General features: G+C 38.4%; 1 protein-coding gene across 2 annotated transcripts in view; it reads right to left on the reverse strand.

Annotated features, from left to right (window-relative positions):
- VWA8 (von Willebrand factor A domain containing 8) overlaps window positions 1-18835 on the reverse strand; it is a 364311-nt gene that overhangs the window by 305179 nt on the left and 40297 nt on the right. The window contains exons 1-2 of one of the 2 annotated variants that reach the window (XM_037526940.2): window positions 13730-13981; window positions 8902-8979 (exon numbers count right to left, since the gene is read on the reverse strand). In XM_037526940.2, the coding sequence (XP_037382837.1) occupies window positions 8902-8979; window positions 13730-13892 (241 nt within the window). In that variant the 5' untranslated portion in view covers window positions 13893-13981. Of the gene's footprint in view, window positions 1-8901; window positions 8980-13729; window positions 13982-18835 lie in introns of those variants that run through there. The other variant, XM_054701470.1, reaches the window with a different exon arrangement.

Consider the following 18835-nt stretch of genomic DNA (forward strand, 5'->3'; position numbering starts at 1 on the left):
GGTGAGAGATGAGGGACTAAGATGATAAGTGGAAACTATAATGGACAAGATAGGAGTGACAAGACTTAGGCAGTGAAAGAACTGAAGAGCAATCCAACCCCTTTGTTTGTTATATGGCAAGCACTGGGCTAGATCCCGGAGCTAGATGGTGTCTAGCTAGAAAGATGTCCTGCCAAACACTGTGAAAACAGAAACAGTTCAAACAAGAAGTTGACAGTTGACTATAAAATACTATAAGACAACAGTGATTTTCAGTGGTCTGAATAACAACTTTGATAAAGGTAGAAATAGCACAGCCATGCTCAACTAATTCAATAATTTTCAATAATCCTTCACATTTTTAAATTCCAAAAGAATGTTTTAACACATCATTCTTCTTGCCATCCCAGGACTTACTCTGAAGGAAATCAAATTTGAGTAGTCAAAGATGTTGCAGCAAACTATAAAAGGAAAATCAAGCTGAAGTCAGGAAATCTGGGTTTTGCTACTAATTAATTAGTCTTCTGTCCTCTTTCTTGTGGTCCTACTTTCCTGGCTATGAAATGAGTTTCAGAGAGGATAATAATTGCTGAAGTTCTTTTTTGCAATAAAAGTCTATCATTTTATGTTTCATTTAAAATTATTAGATATTCAAAGGGGAAAAAGCTCCACTGAAGCATAAATACAATAAGAAAAGTAACAGAGTACCAAACTTGAACAAAACACCATTTCCAAAACACTATGAATATTTTTTAAAATTATGCCAAAAGAAAAAAAAAGCTCATCAAAGTTTCCTCATAACCAAAAGCCACAATTTCAAGTCAATCACGTAATAGCAAAAGTGAAGCCAAAGAACTGCAATTTTACCATTTGGAAATAGATCCTGAGAGGGAGGAAAATTCAAAGAATACAATATTTGAACATAATATAGTAAATAAATGTACAGATGCATGCTGTGTTATGTAATATATCTGTCTTATTAATATGTAGCAACTACATAGTACTTAAGTGGCTGCATAAGATAATGGATGACTTTAGCCACTTTTAAATTTTAAGTTAACCAAGCTGCCCACAGTTTTTTTCTGGAAAATGAACACAGTTGCTCATAAGACAGACTAGTAGAGACATTGTAACAATTAAATTCTGGGTAAACATATACCATCATCTTAACATAAAAGCAATAGTAGGTAAGGATATTTATATTATAATGGTAAGTGGATAATAAGCACAAGAAAATATAAACTGGACTCTCTAGATCATCCAGCTGCTTTCAACATAAACTCTCTTAAGATAAATTTCAATCAAAGAGTAAGTTGCTAATAACCAAACACAAAAAAAAACCCAAAAATTTTGATTACATAAGAGATTCATGAAAACAGTAAAAATTAAAAGTAAACCAGAATGTGGTGAGGGTTTTTGTTGCTTTTATGGAGATTTCTGGTAATAATTTATTGAGTTTTGCCATATTTAAAAACAGACATATTTTTACAATATTCAGAAACAGACACATTTTATACTTTGGGACTTGATCTCAGCTACCCACTGAATTGTTCCCGAGTCATTTGCAAGAAAATATATTCATTCAAAGTCTATGTTTATTAAGTTTTAAAATTGACATTATTGCTAAGATTCTTGGAATACTCAAAGCTAGTATAATTTGTGTGAGTTCTGTCACTTAATAAAAAGATCCTTAAAATGATTAAGCATTTGTGACTATGATAAAATATTTCAGACTGACTGCTGGCTTTTTTTTTTAAGATTTATTTATTTATGCATCCAAGAGCTGGGGCACAGACCAGAGATGTGGCGGGTGAGAGGATTCACCAGAGACAGAGTGGGGAACAGAACAGGCAGACAGACTGAAACACACTGCTGAGGGGAGCAGCGGGCAAGACAGGAGAGGTCTGCTGTGCCATGTGGGTTGCTCCCTGGCAGGCTGGGGATCAAACTCATAATGCAGAGGCTTCAGATTGCTTCATAGTGAGGTGCTTCACCTCTTGCGCCACCAGGGAGGCCCCTGACTGCTGACTCTTGCGTCTTCAATTTTGAAAGAAGGGATGGATAGTGCTATCAAGTGGTGATTATACTTCATGTCTGAGTGGAAGTGAAAAAGCCAACATTCTTTCAACACTATAAACACATTAAGTTTGATCTTTGAAAGGGAATTTGTGATCCTGCAAACAACCTAACTATGGGTAAGTTCAAAATCAAATCCAGATGACATGTATTAGAGTCATTATTTTAAGGGTAAGACTGAAGACAAAAAATTTTTCTTAGCATATCTCTTAAGTAGCATTATAGCAGCCCTCAGTAATCCCCTCACTCAACAGTGTCATGGGGATGGGATAACAGAAGATGAAAAGGATCAAGAATCATAAGACTGGGGAAAGTGCATCAGGGATTCATGTTTATCAAGCACTATGTGTCATAAACTATCCTACACACTTCACATATGCTATTTGGTTTCATCAGTATGCTTATGACATTAAAATGATCTTCCCCCTATAGCCAAGCAGAGTTAGAGCAGTTGAATACAGAAATTCACACACCAACAAAGTGCACAGCTAAGATTTTAAACATAATTTACCACCCCCTCCAAGAAGTTATTTCCCTAAAGAACTCAAGTGACATAAAAGTTTTCCTGTCATCTATCAAATGGGTAATATTTCTCATGTCTGAAGTTTAAGTTAGCTACATTCATAATAAGAAAATCAGTAAAAATGAGTATTTTAATTATCATGTACCTATGGCATTTAAGTTGTTATAGATCTATTTTGTGAAATTTTCTCTAGATAAGAATAACAACTTGTTAAAAGGATTATGTCACTAGTCTCAGCCCCAGAAAAGAAAACCTGCCTATTACAATAATAGGCATAATCATTAAATAATGAACATTAAAAATAAATGTTCCTGACTCCCACTTCTACTTAGGATTAAGAGAATTTCACTTTCTATCTAACCAGAACAAGTCAGGTAACCTACAAAAATCACAGTTTCTTTTTTTTTTTTTTTTTTTTTTTTAAAGATTTATTTACTTATTTTATTTTATTTATTTATACAAGCACTGGGTACAGTCAGAAGCACGGGAGGGTGAGAGAATTCACCAGAGCCAGAGCAGGGAGCAGAGCAGGCAGAAGGACTGAAGTACACTGCTGAGGGGAGCAGCGGGCGGCAGGAGAGGTCTGGGCGCCATGTGGGACCCTCCTCCGGTGGCCGGGGAACAGCTGGGGATCGAACCGGCGCTGCAGAGGCTGCGGGCAGCTTCGCAACCCAGCGCTCAACCGCTGCGCCACTGGGGAGGCCCAAAAATCACAGTTTCTTAAAGTCACCACAAAGCTAAGGATACAAAGAAACCTAAATGAAGTAATTCTAGAAAGTAATGACCCTTTCTAGAAAAGACTTACAGCCAACTTTCATTCCTGGTGGATGGCAAGAGGAAAAATAGTCATAGATGTGTCAGGAAAAACAAACTGAACTTTCAACAAACTTATAAAGCTTACATATGGCCTGGCATGATGAATCAACCTACCAAGAAGTCCCAATCACAGAGAAAATCTATAACCACCTGTACAGATTTTCTATTACCCAGTCACCCTCACCAAGAGTACAAGAAGGTACAATTATAACCAAACACAGGATAAAAAGCTGAGAGATATCCTTCCTGAAGTGTTCTGGACCTTCCCTCAGTACAAGGCAACAACCTAGTGGAGGCCTAGGTATGTTTAGAACTTCCTGTAAGACTCTTCAGCAGTTCTCAAGGCCGCAAATCTCAAAGATGGTGCTAGAAAAGAACAGCTCAGATAAATTCCTTGAGGCACTCCTGGACTTCACTGGCATGGCCTATGGAGGTTAGAAAAAAGAACGACAAGAGAGAACTGAACTATAGAAAGCAAAATACAGGACTGAATGGCAAAGGGAACTCCCTAGCAATCCAAAGATCTGGCAGTTATAAAAAAAAAAAGAGAGAGAGAGAGAAATTGGCTATGGGATGAAGAGGTAGGTATGAATCTGCAAAGCATAAAGAGAAATCTGGACACTTAGCAGATTTCAGATCCCGACAAAATTTGAAGGAAAAGTCATGAGCCCTTCCTCAAAATATCTGAAGCTAGAGACAAATGAAATCTAACAAAAACTACAACAAAACTCAGTCCCAACTTGGGCACATTATTAAATTAACTCAGCATGCCCACCTCTAAACATAAACACATACACGCAGAGCTTAGCAGATGAAGGGGAATGCCCTTTTCTGGGACAAATATTATTCAGTCTTTTATGTACAATATCTGAATATAAAAATTATGAAAGAAGAAAAATGTGACCTATGGTCAAAAAGTCAATAAAAGCCACTCTAAAAATGACCCAGATGCTATAATTATAGGAACATGAAAAATATGTTAAAAGATATATTGGGAGAGGAGGACAAGAACATATTCAAGCATGAGAAATGGAAAATATACAGAAAAATCAAAAGGACACTGTATAAACAACAAATATATTAATGAAAATGAATTACCAGGTGGGACCGGCCAGACCATACAAAGCAGGAAAAAAAAAAAAGCCCAGCCATTTTTTTTTAATTCTTGAAAATTTTTGAGAAAGGCAAAAAAGATTAATTCAAAGAAAACCACACTTAAATACATCAAAGCCAAACTTATGGTAGAAAAAAATAAAGAAAATCTTAAATGCAGATAGAAAAAAAGAATTACAACAGGAGAACAAAAAAAAAAAACCAACAGCTGACTTTTTATTAGAAACAATAGAAATTAGACAATAAAAAAAATCATTAAAGCACTGAGAGAAAATAACTGGCATTCCAGATCCAGCAAAACAAAACTTTGAAAATGAAACCCCAATAAACACATTTTAAGGCAGACAATAGAGAAAATTTTTTATAACTAGCAAATCTGTTTAAAAAAAAAATGCTAATGGGCCTCCCCAGTGGCGCAGCGGTTGAGCTCTGCGTTGCGAAGCTGCCCGCAGCCTCTGCAGCGCCAGTTCAATCCCCGGCTGCTCCCCGGCCACAGAAGAAGGGTCCCACATGGTGCGCAGACCTCTCCTGCTGCCCGCTGCTCCCCTCAGCAGTGTACTTCGGTCTTTCTGCTTGCTCTGCTCCCTGCTCTGGCTCTGGTGAATTCTCTCACCCTCCCATGCTTCTGACTGTGCCCAGTGCTTGTATGAATAAATAAATAAATCTTAAAAAAAAAAAATGCTAAAAGAAGCTCTTCTGACTGAAGGGATACCTAAAGCAACAGGAAGGAAAACAGCATAATGCATAAAAACTTTTATTTTAAGTTTTAAAAAGTTATCTTTATTATATATATGTGTGTATATATATATAGTTTAACTTCTTTAGCATTCTATATTTTTGGCATATATAGAATTAAAATTTTATAACATGAGTATAAAGGGTATGGGAGATAATATAATATTAAAAAGTTCTCACATTAGTCTTAAAATAGATTATTAACAAGTCAACTGTGGTAAGTTAAAGATATTATAATCTCTAGAGTTGTGCTATTCAGTAGAGAAGTCATTAGCCTATTGATTTAACTTTTAAATTAACTAAAATTGAATAAATTTTAAAATAATTTTCCTTGATTTCACTGGCCACATTTTGAGTGGTTACTAACTACATGTGGCTAGTGCCGACTGTTGGACAGCACAGATACAGAATATTTCCTTCACTTCAGAAAGTTCTACTGGACATAACTACTCTATAAAAAGAGGTATAACAAAATAGCTAATAGCCAATGTAGAAGACAAAAATATTATCCCTCGAAAGAAGGCAAGAAAAGGTTATGTGTGTGTACACACACAGACACAAATAGGACAAAGATCAGCAAGCATTAAGATTATAGACTTAAGCTTAGCTATGCTCATAACTATATTAAATATAAATGGGTTGAACATTCCAATACAAAGAAAGAGCTTGTCAGAATGAATAAACAGTACATATGACACACTTTAAATATAGACTTAGACTAACTGAAAGTAGAAGAATGAAAAAGCATACAATGCAAACACTCAGCATAAAAAAATCTAGTGTGGCCTATATTAATATCAGACAAAACAAACTTTAACAATAAGTGTTACCAGATATAGGGACAGCAATGAGCAGTAATAAAGACGAACATTCATAAAGAAGATATAACAATTATAAATATGTGCATACCTATTATAGTGGTTCAAAATACACAAGATATAAATTGATAGAAGAAACAGACAAATCTATAATCATAATAGAAGTGTTTAACATCCTGTTCTCAGTAATTGATAAAGTAGACAAAAATCAGTAAGAATATAAAAAAGCTTGAACATCATCATCAACTGACTAATAATAATAGAATACAACATTCAGGGGCCTCCCTAGAGGTCAAGTCTCAGCACTATTACTGCTACTGCCTGAGATCAATTCCAGATCCCCGGTCAGGGAGCTAGCCACACAGAATGGTGCAGCAGACCTCTCCTATCTTGCCCGCTGCTCCCCTCAGCAGTGTATTTCAGTAGATCTGCTTGTTCTGCTCCCCACTCAATCTCTGGTGAATCCTCTCACCCCTGTACCTCTGGCCTATACCGCAGCTGTTCTATGCAAAAAAAAAAAAAACAAAACAAAACAAAAAAAACCATTCAATATAAGCAGAACACTTTTCTTTTCAAGCAGAACACTTTCAAGCAGAACACTTCACTTTTTCAATATAAGCAGAACATCTTTTCAAAGTTTACATCTGACTTTCAAAAAGACAGACTATATGATGGATCAAGTCTCAATAATTTCAATTTCATGGCCTCCCTGGTGGCTCAAGGGGTTAAGCACCGCGCTATGAAGCAATCCGCAGCCTCTGCAGCACGGGTTTGATCCCCAGCCGACCAGAGAGAAACCACAGGGCGGGCCGGGGATCGAACTTGTGCTGCAGAGGCTGCGGTTTGCTTCTTAGTTCGGTGCTTAACCCCTTGCACCACCAGGGAGGCCCACAAATCAATTTTTTAAATAGGCAAAACATTTAAATAGACACTCCACAAAAACATAAATGGACAAGAAGAGTGTCTCAAACATCCTTACTCGTCAGGGTAATGCCAATTAAAACCACAATGCAAAGATGAGCACACCGGGAACAGCAGAATAACAACCTCTGAAAATCCACTCTTTTATAAAAGCGATTAGAATGCTGGCAATATTGTCAAAATCAACTTTTTTTTTTAGAACTCTTGAAATTAGCAAAAGGCTTTTCAAAATCTGACGGGCACATATCTTAGAAAAATGAGTAAAACTCAGTAACAACTATGAACTTTAGTAGTGGTCTTGAGAAAGAACTACCACAATGAGAGTGAGAACCAACAGCCTGGCAAACACTGAAGGGGGCAGAACTGGGTGTGACCTCCTCAAAACCCTCATTCCTAGAGAACTATCTCTACTTGGTCTGTCTAGTAGCTCTCTGGAATACTCATTCTTAGAGCATGTCTTTTTTTGGTCCCACTTGGAGCTTCCCAGTGCACTACCAGGAGCATTTGCAGAAAAAAAAAAAGGGGGGGGGGATCAGCAACAATTTCTTAACATCATGCCTGCCTGAAGCTGAAGCTGACAAGAGGATAATAAAAAAATACTTAAAAAAAATTAAAACTGAACTGGGAATGAGATGTCCAAAGGAGGCTTTGAAAAACTCCAAGGTATGCCTGGGAATCTAGAAGACCAGCACACGTGCAGGACTATACCAATATGCAGGGAAGTCCTTAAGCAGGACCTAATCTCTCACCTGGAATGAAGTTGAGGCTTTATATAAGCAGGAAATGGAGGATAAGAGCATTCAAAGATTCCTGTGAAGCACTGAAATCATGCCCAATATACCCACAGAGATTCTGGGCAGACTTAAAAAACATTACTTATTTAAAGCAATGAAGAAGTCTCTGTCCAATCATTAACTCACCACTAAAATAACTAAGCAGAAATTTCAGCGGCTGCACATGACAAAGAACAAACACTTTAGAAAAAGTCTATGAACACTAAATAAACAGCAGCAACAAGGAGCAAAACGAACTCTGGGGAAGACAGCAATCTGATTTATAGAATTACCACATTATACTATATGCTATGTATACTTTTCAACAAAAAAAATATATAAGAAACACAAGAAAATGGGAAAGTATTTGCTCACACAGAGAAAAAGCAGTCAATAAAAGCTGACTGAGGAAGTCAGACATTAAATTTAGTAGACACTTTAAATCAGTATAATTTGAACATATTATATATGTTCAAAGATTTAAAAGAAATCATATCTAAACAGTTAAAGGACAGTGTTACAATATCTCACCGGTAAAGATCAATAAAGAAATAAAATTATTAAAAAAGACCAAAAAGTAATTCTAAAGTTGAAAACTACAATAAGTAAAATGGAAAAAATTCACTAGAGAGGCACAGCAATTGACGAGAATAGGCACAAGGATCTGCAAACTTGAAGACGGGTCAACTGAGTTTATCAAATCTAACAAAAAGGAAAAAAGAAATAGAACCTCAGAAATCTGTGCGACACCACCTACAATAATATATACCTAATGGGAGTCCCAAAAAGAGGGAAGAAAGATGTAATAGTGAGAAAGAACTGCCAAAAAAACAAAACCCAAATTGATGAAAAATATTAATCAGCAATCTGTGATGCTAAAAAATCCAAGTAGGTCAAATTCAAAGAAATTCACATTTAGATGCATAGTCAAACTATCAAAAGACAAAGGCAAAGAGAGTATCTAGAGAACACAGAGAAAAATAACCCATCATGTAGAGGTAATCCTTGACTGACATATATTGATAAATATTGAAGCTAAGTGGTAAGTATAAAAGGTATAAATTATTGTCTCTGATTTTTGTGTCTGTCTGAAAATTCCCATAATGAGTAGTTAAAAGTTATTCATTCATAAATATCTATTTCTTACTGTAGTTCTGTGGCACAAGTTCCGGGCTTTTAGGAGTTTTCAACTTGTAGGATACATCTCCAATGTTAATAGTATCACCTAAAAAAAAAAAAAAAGAACGAAATAATCATTACAAGAGATTAGAAAACAGCATACTATGAATTTTGCAATGATTTCCCCAAACTATTGAAAGAGATGTTATAGAAATATGCCATGTATCTGTCTGTTAAATCATGCTCTCAAACTTCTATCCAAAGGATGTTACATAAATTAATCAGTTTTATTTTATCACTAATACAATAATAAAATCAATAAAACACAAAAGGATGCATTTTATTTAAGTTCATCCAAAGCATCCATAGGATAGTATCTTTAACATTTATCAGCAATCTTTTTCACATCTTTAGAGGTTCTATTTTACACACAACTTCAAGTTCTCTAGTAAAATAACCCAAAAATTCAGTGTTTCTAGTTACACAAAAACAATAAAGCCCAGTGGGTTATTTACTAAGAATTCCTACATGAAACAAATAAGACAAAGCAAAAGTTCTCAATAACTTCCACTAGACTTCCCCTCTGTGAAAAATCAATTATTTTTCTGTGCACAATCTGTCATTTAAAACCAAATGATTGCTGACTAACACAACAGTTTTTATAAATGCAAAGGCAGAGGCAAAGCAAATATAATATATAACAATAGCTGTTTTGCAAAAAAGCATATGTGCAGAAAGAAACATGACATTTCAACACCAAGGATAGTCTGAAAACATTTTAATCAGAGGAATATTAACATTCAGAAATTTTTATCAAGTAATTAGCTTTTACCTCAAAATTCCTTAAGCCAAAAGAATTCCTTGATGTATTTTTATAAAGTAAATTTTTTTCTAGTAAAAATTTATCAATTAATATTCCCTTTTCTTGTCCATACGGAATTTCACCATTTATATCTTCTACAACTATACATTCTCCTTTGTGGCCATCAGCCTGGGTTGAATCCCAAAAGGATTTTTTTTTTCTTCAATGTTTAATCAATAACAAACTGTATAATATATAGCTTTGCCAGATTTATTTTGTGTTGATAATCTCTAATAATTCTTTAACATTTTTATATGGCTGATAGTTTTTACTTAGTTCTTGGCTAATCCATGTGAAGTTCAGATATTTTCCTCAGATATTTCCAGGCTGTTCTACTATCAAGATCTTTACCAACCTCAAAAGTGCCTTTCTCAGTTATGTATTTCAGATATATCAGTGGTAGCCTCTCCTAAAATGTGCTGTTAATGCTCTTAATCCCTTACAAATTGTAAACTATAGGTTATGTTAGGTCATTCAGTGCTATGAATTGTACTCACAATTTAATGATGTCTAGTAGCTTTGACAAAGAAGTCTGTTTAGTTGCTGGGTTTTCAACAGCAGCACTACTGACATTTTGGGCTGGATAATTATTTTTTTCATGGAGCTGTCTTGTGCACTATAGAATATTTGCAGCATCACTGGTCTCTACCCACTACTTACCAGTAGCAACCCCTTCCTCTTAGTTATGATAACTTCATACATTGCCAAACATCCCCTAGGGAGGAATCCCACTCCTGGATAAGAACCACTGGTTTGGTGTCACCATTATTTGTTAATAGAAGACTTTGTGTTACAACTGCCCTGGGATTTCACTGCTGAATTTCTTTAGTAGATAAGAAGTCCTCAAGATCAAAATAGTTAATAATTTTCCCAAAGTTCAATACCTACTAAATTCAGAGCTAAAACCGGAACCACAGTATAGTTTTTCCCTTTATACCATTATTTCAGTATGAAATAATGGCTTCATTATTGAAGCCATAGTTCTACATTCTCCCCCACATTATTAATTTTATTGCAGCCCAAGGACATACTCTTAAAAATCACAAAAATGCATATAGATGGGTATTTACTGTACTGTATATATATTTAAAAATAGATAACCTGAATGTCCAAGAATGGGAAATTGGTGAAACTGTGTGTGTATATATATATATATATATATATATATGAATTTATACCTTTTTAAAAAGATCATGCCCAGCAATATTCATCATTGTCAATATGTTCACAATAATGGTTAATGTTTAAAAAAAACACTCATTTGTATAATATATATTTTTAAATCATAACATTAACACCAAAGAGCTGACAATTATGGATTTGCATGGGAGGATTATATTTTAGGGGATTTTTCTCTATTTTTCACTATCCTACAATGAACATAGATTTCTTTTCCCAAAAGTATTAAAAATATTTCTACAAATTTGACTTTATGCACAAAGTCATAAAGATAAAACAGTAAATCCCTTTAATAATGATGGTGTTCAAGGACAGCACTAGACAAATCATGGTGGATTACTCAACTGTTCCCAACTGATTACACATCTGTTTCTTCTACCACACATCTGAACCTATTTAACAACGGAGTCCTACTGAACCAACTTTTTTGACTCCATCTATGAAAACAAAAAACTCCATCTATAGTTTTTGTAGAAAACTTTGCAGTAGCTAATCTACTTGTTAACTAACTTCTTTGTTCCTAAAACCAACAGATAGTACTAATTGAAGTTCAAAGAGCTATAAAGAATTTACAAATTATGGATACTTAGAATATCTAATAATAAAGTATAAAAAACAGCTGGTTTGGATTTTTCTGAATTTTGTTTGTTTTTAACATTAATGACCTTCTCTTCCTTCTGCTTGCTAAGCTTGATAAAGCTATTCTTTTCAAGGCAACGGACAATTCTAGCCTCCCTGCTATTTCTGTGTGAACTTTAACTTAAAAACCTACTGTGTACTTATTAGATACAAAATGTTGTCAGGCACCAACAGAAATATAAAGAGAAATAAGAAATACGTACAGTCCAGGAAAGTTAAGAACAGTATTTAACTTGCATCTATAGTTTATGTACTTGGTTGTGTTTTTCCAAAGAACTAAGAAGCAGGATCAATTACAAGAAGAGTAGAATGAGTTACTGGTCACATGTGTGAGTGCAGCTGAGAGCATCTTTCCAACCTAAACTGTAATTGGTTACAACATACTGCTATTTATGATTGTACATTTGTCTGTGTATGACCTCTGGTTCAAAATGGGACACCGAAACTTTCATGGCTAATGTCATGACTGACTAGTCAAGAGATTTTCCTCCAGTTTACCTGGCTCACAGCTGTTCATGCTTGAGTACAGAGCTTTGGTGAGTTCCCATGTGCATTTACCCATAAACCTCTAATCTTCAACCTTGTAAACCTTCGTAGTAGTAAGGCAAATAGTTATAAAACAATTTACTTCTGATAATCCTAACAGAATCAATAATTAATTTATAATTAATCACCAATACCTATATAATGGACTATAAAATTTCACACTACATGAATTTCTAGTTTTATAATTAACATACATTATTCATATACAAAGAACAATTATAATTTTTTTTAAAGTTCACATGAATTAATTCTGCTCTATCTGTCTACCAGATATTTCTGACACCTCTCACCCTAAAAAGAACTGGTTTCATTTCCCTTAAAGCCAAGGAAAGAGAGGAATTCTCACATTGCTTAAAATATACACACTAAGCTAACTTTTATTAAACTTTAATGTGTCAGGGATTGAATTAATTAAATCCTTACAACAACCATACCAAGATAAACTCTCCTTATCCTCATTTTACAATTAAGGAAACTGGGACGCAAAATTAGGTAACCTACCCTCAAATCCCCACCGACAGTGCAGAAATGGACTTCACATCATTTAACTCAAACCAAAATTATAGATTGTTACACTTTCACCCTTGACCTCTGCCTTCTAGAACAAAGGAGCAACAAACAAATAACTCAGACACACGTACAACAATTGACTGAACACCTTAGACGTCATACTAATTGAAAAGGGGCAAAAACTGAAATCACAACTCTGTGCAGGGAAAAGAAACATTTGTTGAAAAAATGAATGAATGAATGAATGAATGAATGAAATGCATGGGATTTAAACTCCCTCATTTCCTGGCAAGAAAAAGTATTTGGAGCATGGTAGGGCAAAGGAAGATAACAGAACAATGAAATTTACCAATTTCATAGTGAAAACCTTCGTCATTGTAAGCAACAATGACATTGACAAAATCTTGCCTAGAACTAACTGCCTAGAAAATCTTTCCTAGAATTACCTGCCTAGAAGAGCAGCAACAGCACACACGGCTTCCCTCATCCAGCACAAATTATCCAATCCCAACACACAATTCCTAAAACCCCTCAAGCCAAAAATACTGTTTCAAAATCAGAACATGTGATTGTAATGTCACTAATGAGCTGCGTGATCTCTAGCAAGTCACGTTATCTCCACTGCAGAGTCAAGGAGTTACACTAAATTGTGATCTTCAGCTCTAACAGATGAACCTGTGCGAAAGGAAAACTAAAACTTGGATACATTTTGAACCGTGAACGACGGGCTTTTTGGCGAGAACATAACTTTACAGCCACTGCGAGCCTTGGCTACTGTGACTGACAGCAAGGTCAAGTGCAGCTTTCCACAACCTCTGCGCTGCCGCTTTACCCTCTGCGTGTACTATAATCCAAATCAGACTTCTAGGGTGAACCAACAGTGGGGAGAGGAGAAAGCACTATTCCGAGTTATCAGAAACCTCAGCCCAGATCTCGGGGGCTACACAGAATGAGCCCCTTGCTCGCCCCGTGATACACAGCAGCTAGTGGAGAGGAGGGGACCTGAACTTCGATCTCCAGACTCCCGGTGCGCTGCCCGGTCCCAAGTGCACCGACGCAGCCGGGGAGGGGAGCAGGAGAGCGGGGGCCCACAGCGGCAGTGGGGTCGTCCAGGGGTTACCTGTGTCAGCCCCAGCCCGGGCGTGCAGCAGCCTGACCTCGGACCACCGTCCGTCGCCACCCGGCCTGCCCCGCACCACCTGCCGCAGAAGCAGCCGCACCCGCCGCGCGGCCTGACCGCCTTGGCCGCCAGGACCTCCGAGGAGCAAGATCCGGGACTGCATGGGGCCGGGGGCGTTGCGGGGGCGGGGAGGGGGTCCCGGCGAGTCGCGTGCGGGCGGGCGGCGTGAGACTGCGCCGCGAGGGGGACAGGAAGCGGCACCGCGCCGCGTCCGCCGGAAACTCCTTCCCCCGGCGCCACGGGCCGGGCCGCCTTTGACCCGCTGGGCTCACGGGGGTGGAGGTGCCCGCGGAGGCCGACCCGAGCGAGCTGGCACCGGGCGCCAGAGGCGGGCCGCGGAGCCGGAGCGGCGAGCGCTGGGTTAGGCCTACGGCGGCGCCCGCCTGCCGCGGAAGTGCGGCCCGCGCGCCCCCTGCGCCGCGCGCTCCGCCCCTGCCCTTCGCGCCCCGGCCTGCGACTTTCACCTGGGTCCTCAGCCTGACCGCCCTGGGGGCGGTGAACTCCAGGGAGTTCAGGAGATGCTGAAGACTTTTAAGAACTTTTGATGATGTGACTCTTCGGATATTTGCATTAAACCTTAGTTACAAGCCCAACCTTCTCATAGTGCGCTTTCTCTGTGCTCTGCTTTAAATCATTTTTAAAATCTGAACACGGGGTCTTCCTTGTGGTGCAAGGGGTTGAGACACAACCTGTGGAGCTCTCCACAGCCTCAGCAGCATGAGTTCGATCGCGAGTTCGATCTCCCGGCCAGCCAGGGAGCAACCCACATGGTGCAGCAGACCTCTCCTGACTCACCCGCTGTGCCCCTCAGCAGTGTATTTCGTCAGTCTGCTTGTTCCCCGCTCTGTCTCTGGTGGATCCTCTCACCCTCCCACACCTCTGACCTGTGCCCCAGCTCTTGTATGCATAAAATAAAATGGATTTTTAAAAAAAAATCTGAATACGTGTTCACAAGATTGTGGGAACTTTGACCTACCTTGATTCCTAACTGATAACCCAGCTGGATTCAGTTGTGGTTACAATCAGTCAAGGTAGGCGTGCAGTACTTAAGAGCCATATCCTTTATCTTTGCTCCCCCTACAATTTTCCCCTAAATTTTAAGTGGAAACTTAAATATGATGATATATAAAAATTGCCAACATATTACAAAGGCCTCAGGAAGGCATAGGTGTAACAGCAGGAATACACCAAGCAGGATCTCTACGATCCAAGCACATGTGGTAAGGAGAAGTCCTGGAGCACTCAGTGGCTTTTGCAGGCTTTTATTGGGATTTACCACCTACAAGGCAGGCAGGAGTGCCAGGGGGCCGGGAGGCTGGCAGGCCTCCCAGCCCCTAGCAAGTCTTCACTCTTTCTGGGTTCTCTGGCCTTCTCTGGTGGCCTTGTTCTCTGATGCTGTTGGGGTTCTTCTGGAGTCCCCCGTGACGCTGCCCTTAAAAGCCCAGTCTTAGTCCAGGTGAGTCCCACCTACATATGCCCACACCCTATTCCAGGTGCCCACTCTCTGGCATGCATTTAGGACTGCAAGGATCCATAATCAATCCTAATGGCAGGAGGGCAGAAAAGCCTGATACTTTTTCACTTACCCTACTGCAGGTTTTCTATGGTTGGAGCAGACAGGTAAAGGAGAGCACTGGCGCTCTCGGTGGCTTTTTCAGGCTTTTTGTAAGTTTACCAGGTACACAACAGGGGCGGGGTGGGATGGGATGGGATGGGGCGGGATGGGGCTGGAAGGCTGGCAGGCCCTCAAGCCCCCAGCAAATCTTCACTCTTTCTGGGCTCTCCGACATTCTCTTGTTCTCTGCTTCTGGTCTCTCTTTTGCTCTGCTGGCCTTCCCATGACGCCACCCTTATAAACCCAATCTCTTAGCCCAGGTGTACCCACCCATGCAGGCCCGCACCCTACTCCAGGTGTTCGCCATCAAGCATGCATTTCGTCTAATGGCAGGAGGGCAGAAAAGCCTGACAAACATTTACCCTACACCAGATCAATCATTTTTCCTGTCATTCTGCAATGCAAGAATTATGTAAACATCATTTATGCCTTCTGCAAGAGAAAAAAGTAGAACATTCTCATGCATACCAAAAGTGGAAGTGTGGCTCTATCGTCACCAGGCAAATTAACACCAATACAATTATACTGATTATCCAAAATGTTAGAAATGAGTTGACCAAGGCAAAATGCTTGGATCAAGTTATACAAAAAAATTATCAAAAAAAAAAAAATTTAGAAGACTTCATTTCCAACTAAAGATCTTGCTAATTTTAGAGCATTATCTTCACATCTGTGTTGAAAGTGGACCATATGCGTCACTGGTGCTGAGAAGAAATTGATAAGAAACTGAAAAGGAACGCTGAACTGGGTAAGACCTTGTGCATCTTGCTGAGGAGCTGGACTGAAGGGGTAAAGACTGAAACAGGCATCTCACCTAGTAGGAGAAACAGGGAAAACATAAGTAAAAAGTTTGTATAGTGAATTATAAAATGCTTTTACATGTGTTTTCTCATAATCCTCACACACTATGAGGCTGCTGGGAGAAATTACATAAGTGTAGAATGTAACACTTCATAAATGCTCCTTCCACTTTGATTACATACATGTGTAAGACATAATGCTTGAATGCATTATGTCACTTCCTACAGCAACACTTTGCAATACTATTATTATTGTCCATTTAACAGATGAGGAAACTGAGGCTGGAAGAGTTAAGTACCTTAATCAGGGCATCTCTATTTAATCTTACTGGGCATTAAAACTTAAGGTACACACTATTTAATCTTTAATTACACACTTGAAACAGCGGGAGAAGAATCAAATGTAATTCAGCAAAATGGCTGATGTAAACACTAAGAGCTCTCAGAGTTAAGATAATGAGGAGATGGATACAAGTTAGCATTCAACATTTACTCAGCAACAATTGATTAAGCAGTAGCCTACTAGGTCCTGTGTAGCAATGGGCTCACCTCAAGTATTGAAGACAAACATACAGATAAAGAATTACAAAAACATAACGTGTGTAGGATTATTTAGTTTCAAATTACTTTGGGATGGAACACTTCACCTGGGAGAATTCAGCAAAGGTTCATATAAAAGATCATGCTTGAAGAGGTTCTTAAAGGATATGTTAGAGTTTTTTAGACTGAGAAAAGAACAAGTCCTATCTGGCAGAGAGAGGAGTATGTATAAAGGTACAAAGAAATGAAAATAGATGCAGTGAATAATCCAATGCATCTAGAGATCAAGTTCATAAAATAGTTTGTAGAGAGAAAACTGGAAAGTAGTGCTCAGGGAAAAAATTTGCACATTAACCTCCAGAAAATGGGGAGGTTTTTTGAGAATGACAGATTTGCAATGTGAAAGAGGTATGTGAGCCAGAGAAAAGGTAGTGCCTAAACTGTACTTTGAATATTAGTTCTAGATTTGGATCAAGAAAGAATAGGGATAGGGCCTCCCTGGTGGGGCAAGTGTTAAGCATTGCACTATGAAGCAATCTGCAGTCTCTGCAGCACAAATTCAATCCCCGGCTGGCCAGGGAGCAACCCATATAGGTGCAGCAGACCTCTCCCATCTTGCCCGCTGCTCCCCTCAGCAGTATACTTCGGTCAATCTGCCTATTCTGTTCCCCACTCTGTTTCTGGTAAATCCTCTCACCGCCCTCTCCCCTCCATCTCTGGCCTGTACTCCAGCTGTTGTATGCATAAATAAATAAATCTTAAAAAAAAAGAAAGAAAGAAAGAAAGAATAGGGATATAGAGCATGAGTGAAGGCTTAGAGACCTGACCAGCATGGTTAACTTGTTAGGACAGTGAAATCAGCAAGGTGTATAATTTGGTGAGGGGCATAATCTTTGGAGAAAGTATTTATTGTCTAGAGGGAGACAGCAAAGTCATCAAGTGGGGAAAAGATTATAGAGTGAAGAATCTTGAATGATTCTGCGGCAAAATTAGATTATATCTTATAGGCAAATTGAGGCCACCAGATGTTTTGTTCATGTTTTAAGCAGTGATATGAACTATGAACTGAAACAATTTGTTTACTCTGTCCTCATTCACAAACCATCAACATGAAATAAAACACAACAGCACAGAACTGTAGAAAAGAGGTAAACAGGAGAATAGGTGATGGTTCCTTAGCAATGTTTTCAGATGAAGACATGGGACAGGAAAAGCAGTCCTGAGAAAACTTGAACTTTAGTTTTTCTGACACTCCCTCTATTCAGTGTATAGGAAAGTTATGTGATAGTAGATGAAAATATACCATCTTTTATATGGGTTTATCTCAGAGGCACCATGAAAGTCAAAACCTGCTAGATCTTAGGAAGGGAATTTGACCAGAACCCAAGTGGATAGGCAAGAGGGCCAAAGACAATTGGACCAATCTGCTGGCAAACACCAGATCAGGATAGATCATTCTACATTCAAGAATAAGTAAAAAGGAGGAAATGCAATCTATTTTAAAAATATTGTAGGACAAAGAAAATAACATCCTGTCAGTTCAGGAAGTATGTAAACCACTGAAAATTTTATTACAGTGATAAGAGAAAAAAACAATACTTGCCATTATTAAAAAGGATGAAATAAGAGATTAAGAAGGACATAACAAGTTGAGAGAGAGATAGTATGAGTGAGAGGAATTAGATTAAAAAGATACACCAGCAGAAACCCTCCCATTACAAAACACTTAACAATGCTGAATAAAATGTTTAAACACCATTTTAAATGAGTTTTTGAATGTAAATAAATGAATGTAAAACACCATTTTACATGAATTTGTGAGTTTATAAGAAAGAAGAGAAATCTCTAAAACCAGTAATGAAACTGGAGGAAAAATCTAGGAAAGTATCACCATAGGTGCCAGATGTCCTGTGGGCTTCTACTTCCCTGGTACGTTCAGCTGTAGGGGGCACCAAAAAATGTATGGACTCAATGAGGACTCAATGAAGACTCAATGGACTCAATGAGGGCCTCCCTGGTGGCGCAGGTGGTTGAATGCCGCACGGTGAAGCTGTCCGCAGCCTCTGCAGCGCTGGTTCAATCCCGGCCAGC

This window comes from Talpa occidentalis, unplaced genomic scaffold (assembly GCF_014898055.3).
Source record: "Talpa occidentalis isolate TD23 unplaced genomic scaffold, MPIMG_talOcc4v2.1 talOcc4.5, whole genome shotgun sequence".
NCBI classification, from domain to species: domain Eukaryota; kingdom Metazoa; phylum Chordata; class Mammalia; order Eulipotyphla; family Talpidae; genus Talpa; species Talpa occidentalis.